At 38.1% G+C, this 26250-nt stretch overlaps 1 protein-coding gene across 1 annotated transcript in view; it reads right to left on the reverse strand.

The window, feature by feature from the left end:
• Positions 1-26250, reverse strand: part of RICTOR (RPTOR independent companion of MTOR complex 2) — a 93603-nt gene that overhangs the window by 63867 nt on the left and 3486 nt on the right. Inside the window, exon 3 of the mRNA XM_081089103.1 lies at positions 2766-2863. Within this exon, the coding sequence (XP_080945229.1) occupies positions 2766-2863 (98 nt within the window). The remainder of the gene's footprint in view (positions 1-2765; positions 2864-26250) is intronic.

Genomic DNA, 26250 nt, shown 5'->3' on the forward strand with positions numbered 1-26250 from the left:
TTTAAGTCTTTTAATTCACACACACACACACACACACACATTTATAATTATACCAGAGAAGGATAAATACTTTCTAAGGGTTCCCTTTGGAGAATGGTATTTTTGTTCCCTCTGAGAATGGGGAGATGGATGGGAAACATGTGAAAAAGGATTTGCACTATTTACTATATATTGTTCTGTACCATTTTGATACTTTATATTTAGCTTCAACTATTTTTAAAGTTTTTAAAAACAGAACAAAATAAAGATTCCTTTGGGGGTTTTAATATAAATATGTGAGATTAAATATAGAAAAAGAACTTTTAGAATATAAAAGCTGAAATACTTTCATCTTTAAAAACAGGTCTTTATGAGCATGTTGATAGTTTTAAAAATAGAATACTAAGATTATATTCATCAGCAGTCTGTTATACACATTACTTTATCTAGTGAAATGATGTCAGGAGGCAAGCATGGCTGTGTGACATTCACATGGTTATAGGATCACATAGCTAACACCCTCTCTCTCTTCATACCTTAAAAGGAGGTTTAAAATTCTAGAGATGAAGTCTACCCTATACAACATTTTAGCCCAATGATCTACTAAATTAACTTAATCCTAAAAGCTAGGCTTACACTTAACAAATGCTAAAACAACAAAAACTCGTATTTAAAAGGCAAAATTTTCCTAATGTAATGTAATACCTTTAATTAAACACTTCTTATGTGCCAAGCTTTGGGATAGAGAGGTATATAAGAGGAGAAAAATAAATATTAGCTATAACATATGTTTAAGAAACTCAGTTCAATAAGACAGTAACCTACAACAAATAATAAAAGAACAGATAAAATTTAGTAGACACATATATAACCTGTTATGAGAATACAGAGAAGGATGACCAACTAACTCCTGATTAACAAGCATACTGGCATCATAATTATTTTTCTCTTTTTCTTAGTCTATAGAGCTATTCTTATGAGATTCTGAGATTTCTACATTTTACTCTATAAGGAAATAAATAAAAGCTTTTTAGGAATACCAGGTCTGAAATACGTATTATTAATATGACAAATATTAATTATATATTTATTAACCTACCTCTCCAACAAAATGGAATTCAAAGACACATTATATTATGATTAAATTCAGTAAGCATTTATTTTGTGCTAGGCATTTAGAGATATTTTATAATAAAACCTATAGACATTTATTTCCAGCAGTGATTCTTCTTAATTCTTTCAGAATCCTAGTTGTCAAGAGATGTGAAAGGACATATCTAGGTGTCAACCTAATTATGACATAAACCTCTATTAATATTTTTAATAGTTAAATCTAAGCAAGTGGCAAAGACTTATTAGAGCTGAGTGAAAAATGGTGAAATAAAACTGGAACTGTAATAGAAAGGAGGGAACCCAGGAGATGCAATCTGCAACCTTGGACAACTTTAGGTCTTAAAGACTTGACATTATCTGACTAGAACAATGAAGGAAGGTATCTGGAGACTTTTCATCACATTCATAAAAATAAAAACATACACAGGGATATTTTTGAAATTCCCTTCTCAAGCACCTAGTCGGTGTTCTTAAAAGTTGTTTATAAAAAAATCACTCTCATCTCTCATATAAAATAATTTTTTCATCTGTTATATAAAAATAAATGCCAGAATAACCAAAACTTCACTGAAAACACAAATGTACTTGATCCCCTATGAAAAAAACTAACCTATTTTATATTTACTGCACAACATATACTGACAAAACAATTTTGTTACATAGTGACTATATACTTATCCCCTTTTACTTCTATACAATCAAATCAAGTCCAAGTAATAGTCCAATTATCAGATAGAAAAAAAAAATTAAAGATTTTAGAGGGTTAAAACAGTGCTGCTCAAACTTTAATGTACACAGAAATTCACCGGAGAATCTTGATTAAAAATGTAGATTCTGATTCAGTAGGACTGGAATGGGGCTGAAAATAGTGCATTTCAAACAAGCTTCAAGGTGAAGCCAATGCTGCTGGTCTGTGGATCACAGAATATGAAAAGGTTAAAACATACAATTATCCCTACACTTAAAATTGAGAAGAACAATTTATATTTAGTAAACTAAAATGGAAAAATAAATTTTTCCGAAAGAATCCATTCTGGTTTCTATTTATGGCATCACCTCAAATGACAGGCATTTCAATGTTTCCAAAAGTTGGCTTTCCAGGATTACCAAGCACAAAAACATACCAATCCATCAAACTCAGGAATCTTGGCTACTAACAGAAATCAAGTCAATATTTATTTGGGATGAGGGCCCCTGCATTTATCTTAGGCTCTAACTGAGAGCCAGACAATGGGAATCGAGTATCAGGGAAAGAGAGAGGAAGTTCTAGTATTTCACTGGGAATTATGATGTCTGTGAAATGCAATGCACACGTACTTATGTACAAACATTTATCATATATCATCAAATAAAAATAAGTATAAAAAGGCAAAAACAATACATCACTATGTGTGAATAATAGTGAAAACTGGATTATGGATTTCTCAGTGATCTTTTTTTTCTTCTTTTCTGAACCCACCAAATTTTCTACAGCAAGCATTTGAATGATACTCCCCTTATTCAAATACACTTTTAAATTAGAAATCACATGATAAAACCCTGAGAAGCATTAGAGGAAAGCACTAATACTGGGAGAATACTCAAGAATTCTTGTTAATGATGGTTAAGAAGCATCCAGTAAGCATACTAAGGAACGAAGAATTGTAGATGATATTGATATTCAAGTTACTTACCTTAGTAAAGTTATTCAAATGGCCCAGCTTTCTCATATTTGAAACCCCTTGCAATTTGGCCACATTTTGGAGAATCTCCCTTAAGTTATCAGAAGGTTCTAGAAGAAAAGACAGATAATTCAAAAGAGTATTTTCCTAACCAAATACATAAAACATACAGAATTAAAATGTCACAACTTTGGCTTTTAATTTAAATTCTTACTCTCCATCTCAAATCCATCTTCTTAGGTCACATCAAAGTCCATGTTGATGAGTCATCAAATGACCTTCACATTTATACTCCACTCATATCTATGGTCCAACTCTGTATGTCATCATCTGGATTTATTCAATCACTAAATCTTAAATTGCAACACCCCAAATTTCACTTTTAGCTACAATGTAGTAATGGACATAAAAAACACTATCCCATTTGAACCACTAAAAAACTGTACAAAATATAGGAAACTATAGCTCAAGAGACTGGGCATCAGCAAGTAAAGAAAAATGATCCATAAGAGATGAGAAACAAGCAAGTGTGCTCTACAACTGTCCCGGCTTACTGCCTTCTCTAGGCAGTCTTCAGGCCTTGGTGCTAGCAGGAGAAACCTAGGCAAACTGATTGAGTTGAAGAGAGAGAGCTCATCTTGCAAAGGGACCCCTCAAGTAGTCAGTATAGCAATGGTTGGTGCATGTATGTGTGTGAGGAAATTACCACTCAAAAGAATGAAAGGGAAGAGTACCTTGCATTCATACAGGACAGGGAGCTGTGCTTGTTCCTAAAAGCCAAATTGAGAAGTCTTAGCTCAGTGTGGGTAAAAATCAGATGTAGACTAAACATTTCTTTGACCCCATTTAACAAATCTTCAAATATGAAAGCATTAAACTGATTCCAAGTAACTAAACTATGTTTCAGACCAAAGCTCAGAAAGATTTATAGGCAGAGAAAAAAATATGAAGCATATAACAGGGCAAAATTTACAATGTTTATCATCCACTCAAAAATTATCAGGCATGCATGGCAAAAAAGCAGAAAAACATGATCCATACTGAGCCAAAAAAATCAATCAACTGAAAATACCCCAGAACTGACATAAATGTTAGTATTAGCAGAAAGGGACACTAAAACCATTTCTATAACTGTAGTCTATATGTTCAAAAACTTAGCATGAGGTTTACAAATGCTCTCAAACTACAGATGGGAATAACAGCACAGATTAGAAGGTAAGAACTGCAAACCTGAAGACAAAGCAACAGGAAATAATCAAAATGCAACAAAAGGAGAAAAAAATAAAAGTGCATCAGTGAACTATGGGACTTCAAGCAGCCTAGTATAATTAAAATATGTTTAGAGTCCTCAAAGGAAAGACATGGGGGATAGAAATATTTTTTGAATAACAGATGAAAACTTTCCAAATATGATGAAAACTAGGGGCCCGGTGCACGAAATTCGTGCACTGGGTGTGTATGTGGGGGGGGGGGGGAGAGTGTCCCTCAGCCCAGCCTGCCCCCTCTCACATACTGGGAGCCCTCAGGCGTTGACCCCCATCACCCTCCGATCGCCTGATCGGCCCCTTGCCCAGGCCTGACGCCTCCGCCAGAGGTGTCAGGCTTGGACAGGGGACCCCCATTTCCCCCCGATCACTGGCTCTGGCCCCCGCCCAGGCCTGAGGCCTCTGGCCCAGGAATCATGCCTGGGCAGGGGACTCCCATCTCCCTCTGATCGCTTGCTCCACCCCCCGCCCAAGCCTGACGCCTCTGACCCAGGCTTCAGGCCTGGGCAAGGGGACCATCATATCCCCCCAATCCCCGGCTCCGCCCCCCACCCAGGCCTGATGCCTCAGCCAGAGGAGTTGACCCTCATCACCCTCCGATCACCAATCACCGGATCGGCCCCTTGACCAGGCCTGAGGCCTCCCGCAGAGGTGTCAGGCCTGGGCAGGGGACCCCCAGCTCCCCGCAGTTGCAGGCTCTGCCCCTGCCCAGGCCTAACGCCTCTGGCCTAGGCATCTGGCCCAGGCAGCGGGGACCTGCAGTGGCAGCGGGGGGCGCCGCGATTGTGGGCTTCGCTTTAGGCCCAGGCAAGGGACCCCTAGCTCCTGGGACTGCCAGCTTCGACCGTGCCCAGCTCCCATCGCTGGCTCCACCCCTACTTCCTGCTATCACTGGCCAGGGCGGCAAAGGCACCTGATTCTCCGATCATGGCTGGGGGGCAGCTCTTAGCTCCCCCCTGGGTTTCAGATCACTGTCAGTGGCAGGGGGCTTCTTCCTGCTTTCCCTTTCACCTCCCTGCATTGTGCCTACATATGCAAATTAGCCACCATCTTGTTGGCAGTTAACTGCCAATCTTAGTTGGCAGTTAATTTCCATATAGCCCTGATTAGCCAATGAAAAGGGTATCGCCGTACGCCAATTACCATTTTTCTCTTTTATTAGTGTAGATAAGCCAATAAATCCAAGAAGCTCAACCAACACCAAACACAAGAAACGTGAAGAAAACTAGACCAAGCCACATCTTAATCAAATCAAATGCTCAAAATCACTGGTAAAGAAACTCTTAAAAGCAAACAGATTAAAAAAAAAGGAAAAGAAAACTTACATAGAGAAAAGCAAGGAAAGGATGACAGCTGATTTCTTGTGGGAAACAAGCAAGTGAGAAGAAAGTTGAACAACATATTTAAAATATTTAAAATAAAAAATGACATGACATGTATAGAAACCATTCTTAGCCCACTTGCTTTACAAAAATAGGCCACATGCAAATATGGCCCCACAGTCAGCAGTTTGCCAACCACTGGTAAAGACTGTCGATTTCTTCAGGTTGCCATACACTGTTTTTTTATTAATATACTCAGCATTATATTTGTTTGGAAAAAAACAAAAACACAATCTAAAAAGAAACTGTATCACATGCAGATATTTTAGTGTAAGAGCCATTATAACTTCCTTTGAGATTTTTAAATAAACACAATACCAAGGAATTATTTGTTTTGAATTAGTGTTTTCCTCAGCAAATGAAACTGTTTGCACTGTCCTATTTCACATTTAGCTTGCATCTGTTCATATTCTGTTACACTGGGTGTTAGCCATGACAACCACAAACTGATCACTCATTTAATCTTAGAGCATCTCCTATAAATTTTCGATTTATTTTTTAACTCCAATAAAATTCTATCTAATTTTAAGTGATTTTAGAATATGTCCTTAAAATTAGTCACTGAGAGTATCTTAAAAGTGAAATGAAAACAGCTCATCATTGGGTGGGATCAGATCTCATTAAAAAGAATTGCAAGGTCACTGTTACTAGTGAGCCAAAGATGTAAAATTATTTAACTAGATATGAAAACTTTATAAAAACTTTACAATAACTTTTAAAGGTAATTTAGAACCTGCAGCAATTTGCAGTCAGAATTAAGGATCATTAGAGCCAGTGCGAAATTTACCTAATGGAAATATATAACCTAACCATTTAATAACAATTTTTAATTAGGATGACAGGCACCAAACAAAAAGTTGCACTAAAGTGATGACACTTACTACAATGTAATGATCTGACATGATAGTCAAGATGATTAGTCTGAAAAGATATATACTTCATAAAAGCTTGTAGATTTCTAATTATTGCCTATTTCTAGGTATAAATTGCAGATTTTTTTCAAGTACAATCATGTAACAACCATCTTACACAATCATATTCAAAATAAAATCTCATATCTGAGTTCATTCATTCAATATGTATTAACTGAAAAACTATTATGTCAGGTACATTTTAGGTAATGGGAATACATCAATAATCAAGACAGAACCTTCTTTAACAAACCTTATATGCAAGTGAAAGGAAACTGACCATCAATAACAAGAAAACAAAATAACAAACAACATGCACATAATTTAAAAACTGACAGGCAGTAAGAAGGCAGCACTGAAACAAATGTTTGTCTAATAAATAATGATATAAAATGAACCTAATACACTAGAATACAGATGTTACCATTGTCACTACAAATCAAAGTGAACCAGCCATTCAACTTCCTTCCCTTCCTCACCCCCTTTCTCTTTTATATAATCCTATATAATAAAAGCCTAATATGCTAAGGGTCCAGTTGACCGGTCAGTCGTTCAACCAATCAAAGCGTAATATGTTAATGATATGCTAAAGCCGCTCAACCACTCGCTATGATGTGCACTAACCACTGGAGGCAGTTGACCAGTGGCTATCATGTGCACTGACCACCAGGGGGCAGGTGCTCCAATCAGTAAGTTAGCTTGTTGCTGGGATCCGGCCGATTGGGACTGAGCAAGATGGGCCAGACACGCCCTGGAGCCCTCCCGCGGTCCCTCCCTGGTTGGCCAACCTCCCCTGTCCGTCCCCACCCCCAATAGTGCACCAGTGGTATTCCTCGGCCTGACCTAAATTACCTTAAAAGTCAGGCCGAGGGATTGGTCCCTCGCAATCCAGGACCCCTTGGGGGATGTCAGAGAGCCAGATTTGGCCCGATCCCGCAGGCCAGGCTGAGGGACCCTACTGGTACACGAATTCATGCACTGGGCCTCTAGTTAATTATAGGAACTCCCCAATTATGGAAGAATTTCAAGGTTTCTTCATGATATGTTAATTCAAAAGAGTATTAGGGCCATTTTAGACATTAAATACTATAATGCTTATGTGCTACAATGTCCCCATGGTAATGAAATGAGACTCCTGATCTAGCCAGTAAAGTTTCTTCCTTACTGGCTAGATCAGGAGTCTGTAAACTTTTTTTGTAATGGTCCACAGAGTAAGCATTTTATTAGAATTTGCTGGTCGTAAGGTCTCATTGCAATTACTCAACTTGAAGTTGTACCAAGAAAGCAATCAGAGAAAATACATAAATGAATAAATATGGGCTATGTTTCAATAAAATGGACTTGGCTCAAGAGCTGTAGTTTGCCAAATCCTTAGACTAGGAAAAGTAGTGAGCAAGCTGAGATCAATGTGGCTTTTATTGGGGCAGGGAGAAATGGGAGGGGAAAAAAAAGAAATTTAAGGAGAGTTTACCTCTTTATTTCTTCCTACTCTATTTGTTTCCAATTTAGCTTCTCTGAAACTGTCCCAATTATAGTGCTATGTGAGAAGTCTAAAACACAAATGAGCCGAAGCCGGTTTGGCTCAGTGGATAGAGCGTAGGCCTGCGGAGTGAAAAGTCCCAGGTTCAATTCCGGTCAAGGGCATGTGCCTGGGTTGCAGGCGCATCCCCAGTGGGGGATGTGCAGGAGGCAGCTGATCGATGTTTCTCTCTCATCGATGTTTCTAGCTTTCTATCTCTCTCCCTTCCTCTCTGTGAAAAATCAATAGAATATATTTAAAAAATAAATAAATAAAACACAAATGAGATAATCTACTAGGATATTCTCTGAACTCCTGAAGTTTAGGAAACCCGCAGCTGCATAAGGGGAAAGGAAAAAGAAACTGCCTTGCTGGCTATGATGACCAACCTTACAAATGCAAGGAAGCAATGCACAAAAGAACTACTAGAATTATGGTGGCTCCTTTTCCTCTTATTGTGTAATCCTTAGTTCCTGATGCATCTCTCTAGATGTAATGAAATAACTGAAGTCAATGCTAAATATCTAGCAATTTAATATCTTATAAACACACATACACACAGAACCAAGAGAAAACTACAGAAAATAAACCTTTTGTCTATATGTATCTACAGACACATACACACACAGACACTCAACGGCTCCTTTGGATTAATTCTCTGTGTATGTGCACATGTGTGTACACACACTCAGATATATGTATATATATGTGTATAAAATGAATTTATTTTCAAATATGTTCAATATATACAGCTTTGAAGCATACTACAATATATTATATTAATATCTTTACCTATTAATAAATGTACAACATATAATTGATTTTTATATAAATTAAGGTTCAAATATACATAGTAAATTAAGGTCCACAAACTACTGGCATATAGCTATTTGGGAGTAATGGAAAGAAAGACAATTTTGGAATGAAAAAGAACTGGATTCAAGTGTAGCTTTTTCGTCTATAAACAATGTAACTTTGACTACAAACCATGAAACCTCATGGGCATCATTTTCTCATTTATATAGTGAAAATTGTAATTACCTACGATGAAACCACTATTACAAGATATGAGGAAAAAAATTTGTCTCTGAAACAATTCACCAAGTAAATGAACCCTACAAAAGAATAGAACAGCTATACCTAAAGGCTGAGGTAATTGTGATACACACCCAGCCTGCTAGCATTATTTAAAAGTCATATATTTTCTTGCATAGCTACTTTCCTGTTTCTGTTTTTCTCTGTGAAACATAACTATTTATAGTTCAGATCACTTCTCTGACAGGTGGCTTCTAGAAATGTAATTAAGGGCTTCCCTCTCATTCATATATATCCTAATATGCAAATAGACCAAACGACAGAACAACCAATCAAACGAGTTGCTATGACGTGCACTGACCACAAGGGGGTGCATGCAGAACATGGTGGGATAGTGAAGCAGGTGAGCAGGTTTCCCAGACCAAGGCGGAGCAGCAGTTGCTGTCATGAGGTGAGCCTCTGGTGGTTACTGAAAATTCTTTGCCCCCGTGTGCCGGTCCTGCCTGCACCAGCTACTGGCCCCCAATTGCCTCTCAGGGCTTTTCGCCCTGCTTCTGAGGGACGATCGGGGCCGGCAGCCGCCTCACACCCCCACTGCTGGCGCCGGCCCTGCTTGCACCCGCAGCTGGCGCCAGAGCCGCCACTCGAACCCATTGCCAGTGCCGGTCCCGATCGCCAGTGCTATCAGCAGGTGCGCATGATGGCTGCCAGCCCCAATCGCCCCTGAGGGCTTCTCCATATCCCCCTGCTCCTGAGGGGTGATCGGGACAGCAGCCTTCACTCGCACCCGCTGATGGTGCCGGACCCGCTTGCACCTGCTGCTGGCACTAGCTCCAATCGCTCCACGCCTTCAGCAAGTGTGAGCGGGGCCGGCGCCACCGTCAGTGCATGGGAGCACCATCGGTGGGAGTAGGGCTGCCAGCAGAGAGGGAACCAGGGGCCACGGCAGGAGGGGCCGGGCAGGGACACAGAGTATGGACTGAGACCCACCCCTGTGCCCACCGCAGCCTCACAGCCCAGTTTCTTTCAAGGTGCACAAATTCATGCACTGGGTCCCTAGTAAACTAATAAAAGAGGTAAAGATACAAATAAACTAATAAAAGAGCAAAAGGTATAAATACACTCAATTTGCATGTGGGTTAGAAATCTGAAAAATGTTATTACAATGCTATTTTCTAATCCTTCCATCTGTATTCTTGATTCCACATCTTATTATCTCATTCTAATACTTCTATCATTAATTATTTCTCATCGATTTCAGTCTTTAACAAAAAGGCTTCTGCCTAGTTTCCCATTTTTGAAGTGACATCACTCCTTTCTTTTACCAATCTCTCTTGAGATTCAAGTTAATTAATTCTTACTTCATCATCTCCTAATCTCCATCAATCAGGGGTCTAAGCCACTCCACTAAAGTTGTTGCCCTTGAGTTTACTGAACAATGCAACGACTTCTCAGTTATTCAAACTGCCCGACTTCTCCATTACAGTACTGGCCAATGCTAACCCTACCTTCTCTACTTTGGTTTCTATAATTACACAATCTTGGTCCTCTTCATACCCATTTCTCACTGTTCTTTGTGTGTCTCCCTTAAAAATTTGTATCCCTTCCTCCTTTTTCATATACTTTAGCATTACCTAAAATTCTATCCTTTGCCGTTGGGTTTCTCTTTTCACTGTCTCCATAAACTCTAACATATTCAATTTTTTTTAATCCTTATCCGAGGATTTTTTTCCCATTGATTTTTAGATAGTGAAAGGGAGGAAGAAGGGGAGAGACAGACATCCACATGCATCCACTGGTTGGCTCCTGACAGGCCCCAGTCAGGGGCAGGGTATGAACACACAACCAAGGTATGGTGCTTTTGACCAGCAATCGAACCTGAGACCCTTCAGTCCTCAGGTGGAAGCTCTATCCATGGAGCCAAACCAGCAGGAATAATATATTCAATTTTAATCTTTGAATATATTAAAGCTTCAATTCTTCAAAGTTTCAATTCTATATGTTTGGTGGTCTGTCTACCTCAAGTATAATATAATATGTCTTGTAATCATAGTAATTCACCCTTTAAACACACACACACACACACACACACACACACACACACACTTTCAAAAAATTCCTTCCTCGGGCAATAGTAATGTCTGATCTAGGAAACTACATCTGGGTAGTGGGTAGTTATCAAATATTACTGAAATGTCCTAGCATATGTATCTTAAGCACCTCTTTTTAAAAGAAGAATGTAATTTTTTCCTTTTTTGATTGATTTTAGAGAGAGAAGGGAGGGAGGGAGGGAGGGAGGGAGGAAGGGAGGGAGGGAGGGAGGGAGGGAGGGAGGGAGGGAGGCATCGATGTGAGAGAGAAACATTTATCGTCTGCCTTTCATACGTGCCCGAAAGGGGATCAAACCATTCAATCACCAGCAGAGGTAGAGTACTCAGGCCCAAGTAAAGGTCAATAAAATGTGTCATCTGTGAACAAGTTATACCAATATTATAAGAAAAGTAAGATAATATACTGAGAAAGCCCAAAGAAAGAAGATGCTCAATGCTGCTGGGAAACTAAGACCGACTTTCTGGAAAACTTGTTGCTGGCTACAATGAAGAAAGTGGATTGGGAAAGGATAGAACTAAAATAGGAAAAGTAGTTAGGAAGGCAATGAGAAACCAAATAAAGGCATGACAACAGAAATGAAAAAACAGATTTTGCAGTTATTTCTAAGATAAAATCATCATCATTAGTATCATTGTAGATCTCATGTGAAGAATAAGGACAAGGAATGAGGCTAGAGTGTCTCCTGGGTGTCTGATTTGGCCCCATTAAAGTACTGCTCTTAATCTAGATGGGAAATGTAAAAAGATGTTTAGAATATAAGTGTCTGATTTGGCCCCATTAAAGTACTGCTCTTAACCTAGATGGGATATATAGAAAGATTTTTAGACTAATAAGAGAATTAGTAAGTTTAAAACAGAAAAGTTTGATATACAAGACTACATGGTTAAGAAGTTGAGTAAGCAGTAAATAAATTGGTCCGAAACCCTCACACTAAAACACAAATTTGATAGTCATTTATTCAGCCAAATTATATTTATCAAACACAATACAATGCGCTGGGGCTAGTCTAGGCACTGAGGATGCAATGATAAACAAAACAAAGTAGCCTTGACTTCATAAAACTTACATTCTAGGGAGACAAACAATAAATGATATTGTAATGGCAGTAGTGGCATGGGCTATGGAAAAACAACAATATAGAAGAATGTAAAGTGATATGATGGAGATGGGGGCTACTCTAGATAGAATGATCAAAGCAGGCCTCACTGGTAAGTGCTATTTGAGTAGAGAGAGTTAAATGAAGTAAGGGAGCAAGGCTACATATATTGGGGGAAGAAGTATCCAGACAGAATGCAACTGACATACAAAGGTCCTGAAAAAAGAACACAAGTAGCAATGATTGGCAAGGAGGCTGCTCTACCAAATACAGTGAGCAAGACAGAAACAGTTACGAAATGAGAATGATTGTAGAGGTAGCCAGGGACTAGATTATAATGGCAGTCATCCCAAATAATGATAATATTTTTTAGAAAAATTGTCTTGTCACACATTAATACAGTTCTGAGAATATAGCAGGTGCTCAAATAATTTTTTTCAAATTAATGAGTGAATGAATTAACAGATTTCCATTATATTTGAGCCCAATTTGTATTTTACCATTTCCCAAACTCTAATTCATCCCCACAGGACAAACCAAGTAGTAATTAAAAGGACTACTTATAAGCTTTAGCAAATCATCAAAAGTAGAATTTTTAAAATGTGGTGAACAGTGACATCACCACTAGAATTAGTACATGCCCTTCAAAAGAGATTGCACAGAAGGAAACATCTACTTCAATCAATCAATAAATATATATATATATATATATCCCCTAATATGCAAACAGACCAAACGGTGGAACCGAACAACCGGTCACTATGACGTGTGCTGACCACCAGGGGGCATGTGCTGAACATGGCGGGCGTCAGCCATGGCAGGATGGTGGAGATGAGTGGGGGCGCCAGACCAAGGCGGGGTGCTGGGCACTGTCATCGGGGCGAGCCTCTGGTGGTTACTGAAAATTCTTTGCTCCCATGCACTGCGGCCCTCCCCGGCACTTGCACCCGCTGCCAGTGCCCAGTGCTGGTCCCGATCACTCGATCACTCGGCACCATCAGTGGGTGTGAGCAGCAGCTGCTGGCCCCAACTGCCCCTGAGGGCTTCTCCACCTCCCCCTGCTCCTGAGGGGTGATCAGGGCAGCAGCCGCTGCTTGCACCCGTTGACAGTGCTGGCCCCAATCGCTCCGGGAGCAGGGCTGCTGGCAGACAGAGGACTAAGGGCCATGGTGGGAGGGGCCAGGCGGGGGTGTGGAGGATGGGCAGAGACCTGCCCCTGTGCCCATCGCAGCCTCGCTGCCCACATTTCCTTTCAAGGTGCATGAATTCATGCACTGGGCCCTGAGTATAATATAAAACTAGACTTTTGCTAAAACAGTACTTCATTTGATAAACCCTTTGTTACTTTGTAATGTTTTAAGTAATCAAAATATATTTCAAACCAAGTTCTGATCATATTTAACAGCCAACAGTTTACCATACTACTTCAGTTTTACACTAGAAAAAAATCATTTAAAACACTTGGAAATAGCCGAAACCGGTTTGGCTCAGTGGATAGAGCGTCGGCCTGTGAACTGAAAGGTCCCAGGTTCGATTCCGGTCAAGGGCATGTACCTGGGTTGCGGGCACATCCCCAGTAGGAGATGTGCAGGAGGCAGCTGATTGATGTTTCTCTCTCATCGATGTTTCTAACTCTCTATCTCTCTCCTTTCCTCTTTGTAAAAAATCAATAAAATATATTTTTAAAAAAAACACTTGGAAATAAAGATATGTCAGTATGTACAAGAGCAATAGCAATGTAATCTTGAAAAACATACTTAAAAATAAAGATGTACTGCATTTTGGCATTCCTAACTAATAGAATTAAACAAGCACTCACTCAATTCACCTGTAAAAATAAGTATTCCTTTGATAGCTAGTAATTCATACTGTTTAAAACTGCTCAGTGTGCCCTAGCCGGTTTGGCTCACTGGATAGAGTGTCGGCCTGGGGACTGAAGAGTCCCGGTTCGATTCCGGTCAGGGGCATGTACCTTGGTTGCAGGCACATCCCCAGTAGGGGGTGTGCAGGAGGCAGCTGATTGATGCTTCTCTCTCATCAATGTTTCTAACTCTCTATCCCTCTCCCTTCCTCTCTGTAAAAAAATCAATAAAAATATATTTTAAAAAATAAATAAATAAAACTGCTCAGTGAAATAAATAGTCTAGACTCAGAATCTGCAAGGATCTTTCAAGGTTATTAAATGTTCTCACCCTTAGAGAATTCTGAACTCATTCCTTTACATACTTCCAAAGCGTAAATACATAAATATTTAAAATTTGAACCAGGGTGGGGCAAAAGTGGGTTTACATATGTTTGTATGAAAAATAATCTATACTAATAAAAGAGTAATATGCTAATTAGACCGGACATCTTCCAGGTGTCCTTCCTGACAAAGCCAGGCCTGGGCGAAGCCACCCGCCTGTGGTCCCAGGAGCCAGCGCCTACGGCCCGGGAGAGGGAGAAACCTCCTGCCCATGGTCTCAGGCACCTGCGGCTCAGGTGAAGCCACCCACCCACGGTCCCCTAATACAATAAATAATAATACAAGAATAAAGTTTGTTTCGCATACTCACAACTGTAAACCTACTTTTGCCCCAGCCTGTATTTAAAATGAAGTAAATACTAATATATATTTTTATTATTTTAAATGTTTTTATTGATTTTTTTAAGAAAGAGACAAAGGAGGGGGGAGAGAGAAACATCGATCAGCTGCCTCCCATACATAACAGACCTGAGGGTGAATCTGCCACCCAGGTTATGTGCCCTGACTTGGAATGGAACCGTCCACCTTAAGGTGCACAGGATGATGCTAATATTTTTAAATTATCAAACACTCAGAAAATGCACTTCCTCAGAAATTTCTTCACCCTCATCAGAAAGTGAATATTTTTATTTCACTTTTACATTCACTCTTGCCTCTGCATACTGAAATAAGTAAAATGTTCTTTATTCTACTAATCTATGCTAAGCACATGTTGCCAAGTTGCTTTCAAGTATTTAATCAATTTTATGCAGTACTCAGCTCTAATTTCTTGAGGATAAATACAAAGAGATGGGCAGTGGAATCTTTTTCTATCAAAGCATCACCAACTAAAAAACAATGAAGGGTTAAGTTTTAAAAAAAAACTTGATTAAATTTTCTTTCAAGTCAAGGAACATAAAACTATAATGTACAGCCCAAGAAAAATGTAGCATGTCCTATTATTGAGCTCCTAAGAAAGACAAGACATTTAAACATATATGTTCTTTCAAGGAGAAGCATCTCTGTTTTGTATTCTAACAACTTTTCAACTCTGACATACTTTTAAAACTACATTGTTGTAAATCTAACATATTAACACATTGATATTGCCTCATTAACATATTATTCACACCAGAGGCCCGCTGCATGAATTTGTGCACGGGTGGGGTCCCTCAGCCTGGCCAGTGATCAGGCCAATTGGGGCCATGGGAGGTTGGCCGGCCAGAGAGAGGGGCCAAAGGAAGTTCCAATCAGGGCCATTGGGCCGGCCGGCCGGGGAAAGGGGCCACAAGAGGTTGGCCAGGCGGGGGTGGGGGTGGGAGTAGGGGGGGAACTGCAGGAGGTTGGCTGTGGGAGTGCACTAACCACCAGGGGGCAGCTCCTGCATTGAGCGTCTGCCCCTGGTGGTCAGTGTGCATAATAGTGACTGGTCAACCGGTCATTTGGTCACTTAGGCTTTTATATATATAGATAGATGAACATATTATTGAAGTGAGGACCAAGTTATGTTTATCATCCACTCTTTTTCTCTGTAGAAATATTAAACCAATTTGGTAAATATTCAACCAATTAAATTAGGTCAACAAAACTTTTATTGGATTTGACTTCTAATTTTTCCAACTTTCTAACCTGTAGCTTTGAACTCTTTATGGTGATCTTTTTATTTATGCTTTTTCGCTAAACAATGGTTAAGGAAAAAATTAAAGAAAAAAATTCACCTATCTAGATGTGTTAACTGGCTAAAACCCATTAAATTAAAAGGTTACGCTGAAGAGGCAAAAGATAGAGATATTCAAAAAATGATTTAAATTTTTTAAAGAAAGTTGGAATTAGTGTAATTTTTCTAAGCTCTATCCACTTATACAACTACTCATCCAAAAGAAACTAATCCATCCACATCATAACATACCTAATACATCTAAGCAGACTTGATTAAAATACCTAACTTTAACTCTACATATAACACAGTGATATAACATAATATTGGGCATATAAAGTAATATATAAAAGAGTACAGCCTATATGAGCATGAAGTTCAAAAATAGGCAGAATTAATCTATCCTGTCAGAAGTCAGAGTAGCAGCAGTGCCCTTGGTGGGAGAAGTGGTGCCTGGAAGTAGATGATCAGTTTCCAGAGCATTGAAATATTCTGATTATCCATGTGTTCAATTTGTCAAAATTCATAGAACTGTACATTTATGAAAGACATTTTTGGATCCATGTTTTCTTTTAATTAAAAAAATTTTTTAAAAATAACATTCACTGCTCTCTTACTATATTAGGTTCTTTGACATATAAAAAGAAAAGAGGGTTTAACAGCTCCACAAAGTTTTCAAGGCCCTCAATAACTTACTCCTGTCCTACAACTCTAATATAAATGCTAAAATTATATATCCTTATTCCTCTCAGTAAAATATTTCATGCCTTTGCTCATACCCTAGTCCTCCTGATTTAACCAGTCTAATTATTCAAAGTTGAAACATTGCTCCCCTTTCTTTTACTTTTTCCAACTCAGGCTTCTCTCTCCCTTCCCTCATCCCCTTTGCTTTACACTGACCACATAAAGAACACCTGATATCTACTTCTTTTTTTTTTAAATATATTTTATTGAGTTTTTACAGAGAGGAAGGGAGAGGGATAGAGAGTTAGAAACATCGATGAGAGAGAAACATCAATCAGCTGCCTCCTGCACACCCCCTACTCGAACCCTGGACCCTTGAGTCCGCAGGCCCATGCTCTATCCACTGAGCCAAACCGGCTCTGGCCTGACATCTACTTCTTTTTATCTATGTGCCAAAACTGTAATAAATACTTTACAAACATTTTACTCCTCCTCAAATAAGTGCTATCTCCAATAGAGATGAGAAAATATCCTCAGAAAAGGAAACCTGTCTGAATTCAAAAACTTTTAAGAAGCAGGTCCATCTGGCTCCAAAGCCCATGCTCTTATAAGGCTCTAGTGCTAGACTGTCTCTGTATCATGCCATTAACATGTTATTATATGTTATTTTGTCCATATTAGTCATATTTTGTACCTTATTACCTACTTTTATATTATCTCACTACCCATATTGTATAAAAATATACCAACTCTATCAAGTCATATCTCACCTTCCTTGAATTATGCTGAGATAATTACCTATCTGAAAAACAGCCAGAATGTAAAAACAAGCACTCCAAGAGATGGCAATAAAAACTGAAACAGTGTATCATCACCAATTTTATTCACTACAGTTCATATATATTATTGACAGTAGCACTCCCCCCACCCTTAAATCCTTATAATGACAACCTATTTCTCTTTATTTTCCATTCAGATTAACAAGCCAGGTATATCGTTTCCATTTTATAACACAGTAAAAGTAAAAAATAAGGAATTAAAAGACTGCTAAATATAGAAACAATAATTGCAATGTAAATGATAGCTGAGAACAATGAAATAGCACATAAGATTAAAAGAGCAATCCAAAGTTACATAAGGTATTAATAAACACATAACTAACGATGATGACCCTAGCCAAAAAGTTAAAATATAACTGATATTTTCTTCTTAAGAAAGGACAGATGTAATAGTTCTAGAAATAACTGTATCTAAAATGTTTAAAAGCTCAGCCAGTAACTTGTTTCCTGAGTGCTGCAAATAAAGTCCTACAATATATAGAATACTCATTTAGTTACTAATTATTCCAGCATCATGGGCTATCTGACTTCTTTTTAGAAAGACTGTAAAGGATTAAGTACACGAGATTTAGAACCAAAAACAATAAATAGGATCTGAATCTTACCTTTCTTACTTACTGCCAAATGACCTGGGCTAGTTAGGCTGCCTCTGGGCCCCATTTCCTTCATAGGGATACTAATATATATTTCCTTGGTATGTAGGAAGATTAAATTAGGTAATTTAAGTAATGTTTTTAACTCAGTACCCAACATATAATCAGGGTCAAAATATGGTAGCTGCTGCTGCTTTTTCTGTAAGAAAAGACCATATAAACTAGAACAACACCAGACACAGTGGTGGTTCTCAATAAATACTTGGTGATCGGCCTATAAAATGAGAGTAAAAGGGTAAGAGTCTGTCCTTAATAGCATACACAGTGTACAAATTACACCTACTGCAACTCTACTTCCCCTCAGTTCTACTTTTTATTGGTAAACACTTCTAAAATAAAAGAATAAAAGCACTGTTTCAAAGGGAAGAACTAGAACCAATTACTGAAAAATTCTTTTATTAAATTTTTGGTTAACTTGATATGAGAATTTTACTAACATAGCTGTTCAAAGAAACAAACCCTTTTGAATAAGCTACTTATCAGTGAAAGGTCTGAGTGATAATGAATGACATGTCAGATACTATAGAGAACATTCCTGTTTTGAATAAGAGCACTAATAAAGTAATTTCTAAAGTAGCTTCCAAATATGCTTAAAAATAGACAATATTTACAGACACACGTATATCTCCCAATACACTCATATTCAAATACCCCAGGTGAATATTTAGTGGCATATAATTACTTGTTTTTAAAACAATTACACTTTCCTATGGTACTTTACAATGTAGACATAATTATTGAAGTAAGTCAAAAAGTTTTCCTAGAACTCATAAAGTCTAAGCTTTTAATATAAACAAAAAAACTATTAGAAAAATCAGCTACATGACTTTGTAAAAGGAATTTCAAATCAGCAAAAGACAACTGCAACAATTTATCCAAATGTCTTAATCTTTTTATTTCCTTTTGAAAAATATCCAGCATCTTTTAATATTCCTTTTATTTTGCTAAGTAAAACAATAATATACATTTATTTATTCAAAACAATGTTGAAACATGAACACATAGTAAATTCTCCCCAAAGGGGAAAAAAAGGCTATTTTAACGTTCTTATTAAAATATATGAAGTGATTTAAACATTTTTAAGACTATGCCAATCTAAAATTTAACTCATTAAAGTTATAAAAATCTTATGTTAAAAATTATTCTTATATTAGAGGCCTGGTACACGAAACTCATGCACTGGGGATGGGGTGGTCTCGCAGTCCGGGATCCCTCGCTCCCTTCTTCCCGCCTACCTGTTCGCTCCTTACTGCTCGGCTGGCTGCTCCTTAGCGCTGCCACAGAGGCGTGAGAGGCTCCCGCCACTGCACTCACCAGCCATGAGCCTGGCTTTTGGCTGAGCGGTGCTCCCCCGTGGGAACGCACTGACCACCAGAGGGCAGCTCCTGTGTTGAGCGTTTGCTCCCTGGTGGTCAGTGCCCATCATAGCAACCGGTCATTCTGGTCATTCCACCTTAACGGTCATTTAGGCTTTTCTTATATAGATGACACATGAAATCTGACCTGCTTTGTACCACATTAAGTATGCCATTCAAACATAACACTAGAAATTACAACCTAAGTAATAATATAAAACCACATCGTTTTAAATAAACAAAGTAGGAAACAGTTATTTGTATTCAAATATCCCAGTATTATTACTGTCTACTAATATCACATGTGACAGATATGATTAAAAACTTATCTACCTGTGCTGAAGAAAAAGTTCCACAATATTCCACTTGCCACCTAGCCACACACAGAAACTGCCATGTAGCGAGACATTACAGTTTACAGCTCACCTACCTCCAACCACTGGAGTCTTCTCACTCTTTCTGCAACTCAATTCCCCTCGGGTTTTTTCTTTTTTTTTTTTCCTTGGGGGAGAGGGCTGGTGGTGATGGTGGAGTGGTGAAGGTTAGGGAGTGTATTATACAGAATTATGAATAGAAAAGAAAACGGCAATTAAAACTTTTAATATCTGAGGGATGAACATTAAGCATGGAAATAATTAGCAATATTATTTTAAGATGTGATTTCTCAGAGTCAGAAACTACTGATAAAAATATTATGTGCACACATCTAAAAACAGTTAAATATACTTTTATCTGGCAAGCTGCTCCTTCTTAGTCATTAAAAGTAAATTACTTGAAAATCTTCCTTTACTAGTTTCTGAGGCTTTTCACTCTACTTTTAATAAGAAATACATTAAATTACACTGGACTGTGAACAAGTTTACTAAAATCCCTGCAAGTGGCAATTCAACTCTCATTTTGCTACTTTGAGAGCAATAACTTCCCAAACACTGTTTATCTTTCATCCAAATAACTAGAGGGCTGGGTAAGGTGTCTAGATTTGGCAATGAAATATTCCATGTTTACTCAAGATAATCTTAAAGTATTTTATAATACTGTCAGGTCACATGCTTGAATTTTGAGATCCGAAAATACAATAATTTTAGTGTAAAAATAACAAAATATCCCTCTTGTAGTCTCTGCATACATCTATCTATATAAAAGCCAAGCCAGCGGAATGACGGGAACAACAGGTCGCTATGACTCCCACTGCGGCCGGCCAACTGACCCAATCGGGGGCAAGACTGGCCAGCCAACTTCCCGTGGCCCCTCCCCCTGGTTGGCCCCCATCGGCCCTAATCAGAGCAGGCCGGACCCCACCCATACACAAATTTGTGCACTGGGCCTCTAGTCTAGAAATAAGTTTGATAACAAATGTAGAGCCTTTTGAGCATGCAGTATTAATGAGAGTAGACACATATACTACAAAACAATGGAAGAAAAAATCATTTATGCTTGGGTTTCGAATGCAGCCAAGCATTTATATACTCATAATCAAAAGCACACAATTACTGCACAATATGCCTAAAATCTCTCAGTCCAGCACTGCCTTCAAAGATCAGAAGAAAACTCTAGTTTAAAACATAATCAGTCTTCAGTAGTTAAGAGATTTACATGCAAAACTCATCAACATTTTCTCAATATCTTTTCTTCAAATACTCAATAATACGCCAGAATATGTTAGTTCACAAATTAAGCTGTGATTTTTTAAACACTGATCTAGAACTCTCACTATTCAAGACCTTTTATGCAAAGGTCTTACAGGTGTCAACCTTCTATGAGGTCTTCGCTCTATCATTCCTTACCTATCTCCCATTTTTGTCTGAATTTCTCCAGCTTTTGATTCCTTTATAAAGATAATTGGCAGGTGCTTCAAATACTACTGTCTTAAACTATGCCCTGATTCAGGAATATCCCAACTATAATATAAACTCCTTAATGCCAAAAATTATGCCTTCCTGATGTACAATAACACTTACTGCCGAAACCGGTTTGGCTCAGTGGATAGAGCGTCGGCCTGCGGACTGAAAGGTCCCAGGTTCGATTTCGGTCAAGGGCATGTACCTGGGTTGCGGGCACATCCCCAGTGGGGGATGTGCAGGAGGCGGCTGGTTGATGTTTCTCTCTCATCGATGTTTCTGACTCTCTATCTCTCTCCCTTCCTCTCTGTAAAAAATCAATAAAATATATTTAAACAAAAACAAAAAAAAACCACTTACTAACCTAATTATTTATAATGATAAAAGCATAATATGCTAATTAGACCGGACGGCCTTTTGGATGAAGCGGGGCTGTGAGGGCTGAGGCAGCTGCAGCGCTGGGGCGGGGGCTGAGCCCCTTAAAGAAATTCCGTGCATCAGGCCTCTAGTATAATATATTCATCAAAAATATTTTGACTGACATTAACAAACCACTACAAATCCAAATTCTTCAACATATTAGGGTAAACAAAAAGGTAAAGTAATTGAAGGAATCAAATTCTTTATTAATTCAAGTAATTAAGGTTAAAACTCCTTTCTATTTCTTACTATACCCAACTGACTCCTTAAAAATATTGTTTGATATTTTAAATTTTATAAAATATATTTTATTATATTTTATATAAAAGGCATCATTACCAGGTACATTGTTTAGTTTATGCAATCTGTCTGGCTACATGACTTTGTAAAAAGAATTTCAAGAATGTACTTTGGTTTAGGTTTTCTTTCAACCCTATGACTTTGAACATATGAATATCATATTTAGCTAGTTTTGAATAATTATTTTCAAGTTAATTTGGTATCGGCATAATTTTATAAGTACACTCATCATACAGATATAATTTTAAAGTAGCTATTTAGCTTTAACCTGGCCACACTAACAAAAAAGCACAGATAATACAAAACAATGGATGATCCAAAAGCACAGCCAACTCTCAATTATTCATATGTAGTTTACCTAATAAATATTTCAGTCTGTTTACTTCCACTATTTAATAGTATTCGTTTAAAAAATAAAAATTGATGCTATTAATTCAAATAAAAAATACATCAATTTACTGTAGGAGAGGAAAGAATATAAAAGATTCCCAAGACGCATATAAGTAATGCTGTTTAGAATATACATTTAGCACTCTTCCACCATTATTCAACTTTTTATTATGTGCAAGTAACTGAGAGTGGACTGTATTTAGCTTGGTGACAGTCAGTGGTACAGATACACAAGCATGCAAACCATTCACTCACCCCACAGTGCTTTTCACAGCCCTATTTTCAGTAGCCTGAGACCTGGGAGGGAGGAGGCAGCAAGTCACTGCAGATGATCACTTAAAAGGAAATTGAGAGTTGACTATAATTTACATTTAAAGCGCTATGAAATAGCATCACTCCTACATGTACTAGTATTCATTACTGTTTATAGGAATACCTCTCACAGTGACTTAACAGGGCTATAAATGCTTTCTCTTTAACCTTTCAATATCCCAGAAACATAGTGATATCTGAGAATCACAAAGACAGAAAGCGAAAGTGCTACAAATGTAAAGTGGTATGCATTTTAGAGATTAGGAAACTGATACCCAGAGAGGTTAAGTAAACAACTCAGTCATCCTCAGATTAAGGAAGAGCATAACTCAGTTCTCCTAACCCCAACCGCAATGCTAGACTCTCTCTGTCCCGTAAACCCAAAATTTTCCTCTTGGCTTCAGAGATCTTGTAATTTTCTTCTCTTCTGTTGAACCCTTTCTTCGTACTGACCCGTCCATCATGGCAGACAATTTCATCAGTTTATTCTCTAACACTCCAATGTTCAGCTCTATCTCCATTTACATTCTTCACGTTTTCAAAGCCCTATGCAGGGAACAACCAGATCACAAGTTCAGAACTACTACTAAAACTTCCATTTCAGTATCTGCTGCTACCTCTCACACATCTCTGACAGAGTCAATCACCTTAAAATCAAGAGCAAGGGACTCATTATCATCCCTCCTAAAATGACTTCTCCTTTCATGGCACCATCCATTTCACTGTCCCTCACGACTGCAAACATAAAATGCTCTTTCACATCTGATCTCCTCAATACAGTACATACTACTCCTGCTCCTTTTCTCTTCTCTCCATTCTTCCATTTAATTAATGCTTCAGTTATTATCATATGATAGATGCTGGGGAAGAAGTGTGATGTCCAGTGAAAGAAAAACAACTGGACAAAGAACTTAAATAAGACAATGGTAAGTGATATTTAGAAAAGAACAATCAGAGATATGGGAAGCATAAATTCCCACTGGGATGATTAGAAAGGATTTCCAGAAGTGGCATGTGACCTAGACCTTAAACCAGGAGTTTGATAAATAGTGCTGCAAATGGACTTCTAGGCAGAGGAAATAACCTATGCAAGGTCAAATAAAGAGAAACTGCATGCCATGTGCAAAGATTAAGTCATCTTTGACTAAAGCAATGATCCTCAACTAGGGCATAACAGAATCTTCAAGAGGAAGAATGAGGAAAGGAGAGGTTGGTGCTACTAGCAAATCTCCCCAAACCTTCGGGAAGCACTGTGTATAAAGAAGGGAGGGAGTGTATTCCATAAGTGCAACTATACAGAGAGGTAGACAGATTGAGAACAGTATGGTTAAGACCGTACAGAAGAACATTTTGAAATAAATCATCAAAGGCCTTCAATGCCAAGCTAAGAAATTCAGATTCTATTCAGTGAGTAAAAATGGGCCTGAGAAGTTTAAATGGGAGATTGCGTGTATGTGTTTTGTTTTATTTTTTAAGGGAATCGGATCTAGATTTCAGGGAAATAATCTTGGCAATTGTACAGCAGAATAATTAAAAACAGGTGAGAGAAAGATGATTTTACTATCATCCAAATGAAATAATGAGGAAGGGAACTAGATCAACGACAAGGGAATAGGAGAGATTGGATGCAGTAGATAGCTCAGAGGCAAATTGGAGGAACTTCCCAACTGAACAAAGAAGAACACTAGGCCACTAGCTTGAGTAACAGAGGACGGTGGTGGTACCTAGCAAGTGAAAAGAGGTATGCTATGGGGTGCAACATTTCACACATCAGGACTCTGAGATGAGTACCAGACACAAATGATAATGTTTTGCAAGTTAGAAGAAAAAGTCTGAATAAAAGTGTAGTTATCACAATGATCTCAATTTATGGAATTTTGAAGTCATGAGTGAAAAGGCTGCTCAGGGAGACAGCACCAGTAATAGAGAGGAAAAGACCAAGAACAGAAGAACCTTAGGGCTCACTTGCTCAAAAAGTTGGAAGACCAGCTAGTCAAGAGAAGCAACAGCATAAAAGGTAAGAATCAAGAGAATATTTTACAAAAGTCAAGCAAGGAAAATATAGTGGCTACAGTGCATGATACATTAGTCACTAGCCCTGTGACCCTGGCTGAATTACCTTTCAGAGTTCAGTCCTTTAGAATTTCAAAACCCATATCCTCAACTGTAAAATAGGAATAATAAGAGTACCTCAAAAGGCTGTTGAAGATTAAGTGAGATAATAATTTAATACAGTACTACTAATAATAGAATGGGGAACATTCTACAGTGGATAAGGAAGAAAGTTATGGAATGAGAATAAACTATTCTGTCTATAGAACCCACAGAAAAGTAACTGTTTTGTAATCTTTGTACTTACCTTTCACATCTCTCAACATCATCCCATACCCAGTGTAGTACCTGACCCATGTGAAAGATACAAAAACGTTGCTGAACATGAGAAAACTAAGCCAATAGGAAGGCAGACATAAAGAAGCAAGAAATCTTAGTTCTACAGAGAATATTACACATTATTAGAAGCATAAAGATGCTTTCTTCTGACTCAGAGACAGAACTATGGGTGAAATGAAATAGAAAGGGAAGACAAGGGAACACATATCATACAGCTTCTACCTTCATAACAAAGAAGTAAAAGTTCTCTGCACAGAGTAGGAGGATTACAAAGTCAATCTGGAACCTGAAGAATAAATTAGATGATTCTCCATTCCAATATATATTCAACTTCATTTATGTCTCCAACAGTCCTGGCTCAGTCCCCCATCATCTCTCAGATGGTAACAGTGGTCTCCTAGGCAGCTCCTCTTCCTACCGACTTTCGACTTTACTTTTCCAAGGTGTAGAGAGCCCACGTTTCCTTCCACTTTGTCCGTGACCGTTCTCACAAAAAGCCAACCCCTCTGTGAAGCCTTCTCTGATCCTCGACCAACCAGATCGTTAATCATTCTCTCCTCTGGGCTACTTCTGTTCCTGAAACAGTTTGATTACTTAATTTATTGTTCCATATTGTAAACACTTCTTTATGTCTGTTCCAGTAAACTCCTAAAAAGGGAGTACCATCTTCCTCATCTTTATTCCTCTGGCACTTATTTCAGCATTTAGTATATAATAGGCATTCAGTCAATGTTTGTTTTGTCTAACTGAATTGAGTAATTAAACAACATGAGTAAGCTTCTAACTAGAAGAAATCAGAAAACAAAAAGTGATTGCTCAAATCATCACTCAAAAAACCTTCCTACTTTTCTAATTCTTAAACACCAATTAAAATACTTTTTTTATTTTTACTAATGGAAAGGTAAAAGAGTTGGATAAACAAAAAAAACCTCAATACTTTTAAATAAATTATATTCTCATAATTACATTTGAATATGTGTGTCCATGTCCTCAGAATTCACTGTGAATATGATAATTAAATTATACTAGGAAAGGCTTCCACAGGAAAAATACACTTAGTCTTTTCAGTACCAGGAAGAGATGCACAACTGCATTGACAAAAAATAGACTATAC

This window comes from Myotis nattereri (assembly GCF_964212035.1).
Source record: "Myotis nattereri genome assembly, chromosome: 4".
Taxonomy (NCBI): Eukaryota; Metazoa; Chordata; class Mammalia; order Chiroptera; family Vespertilionidae; genus Myotis; species Myotis nattereri.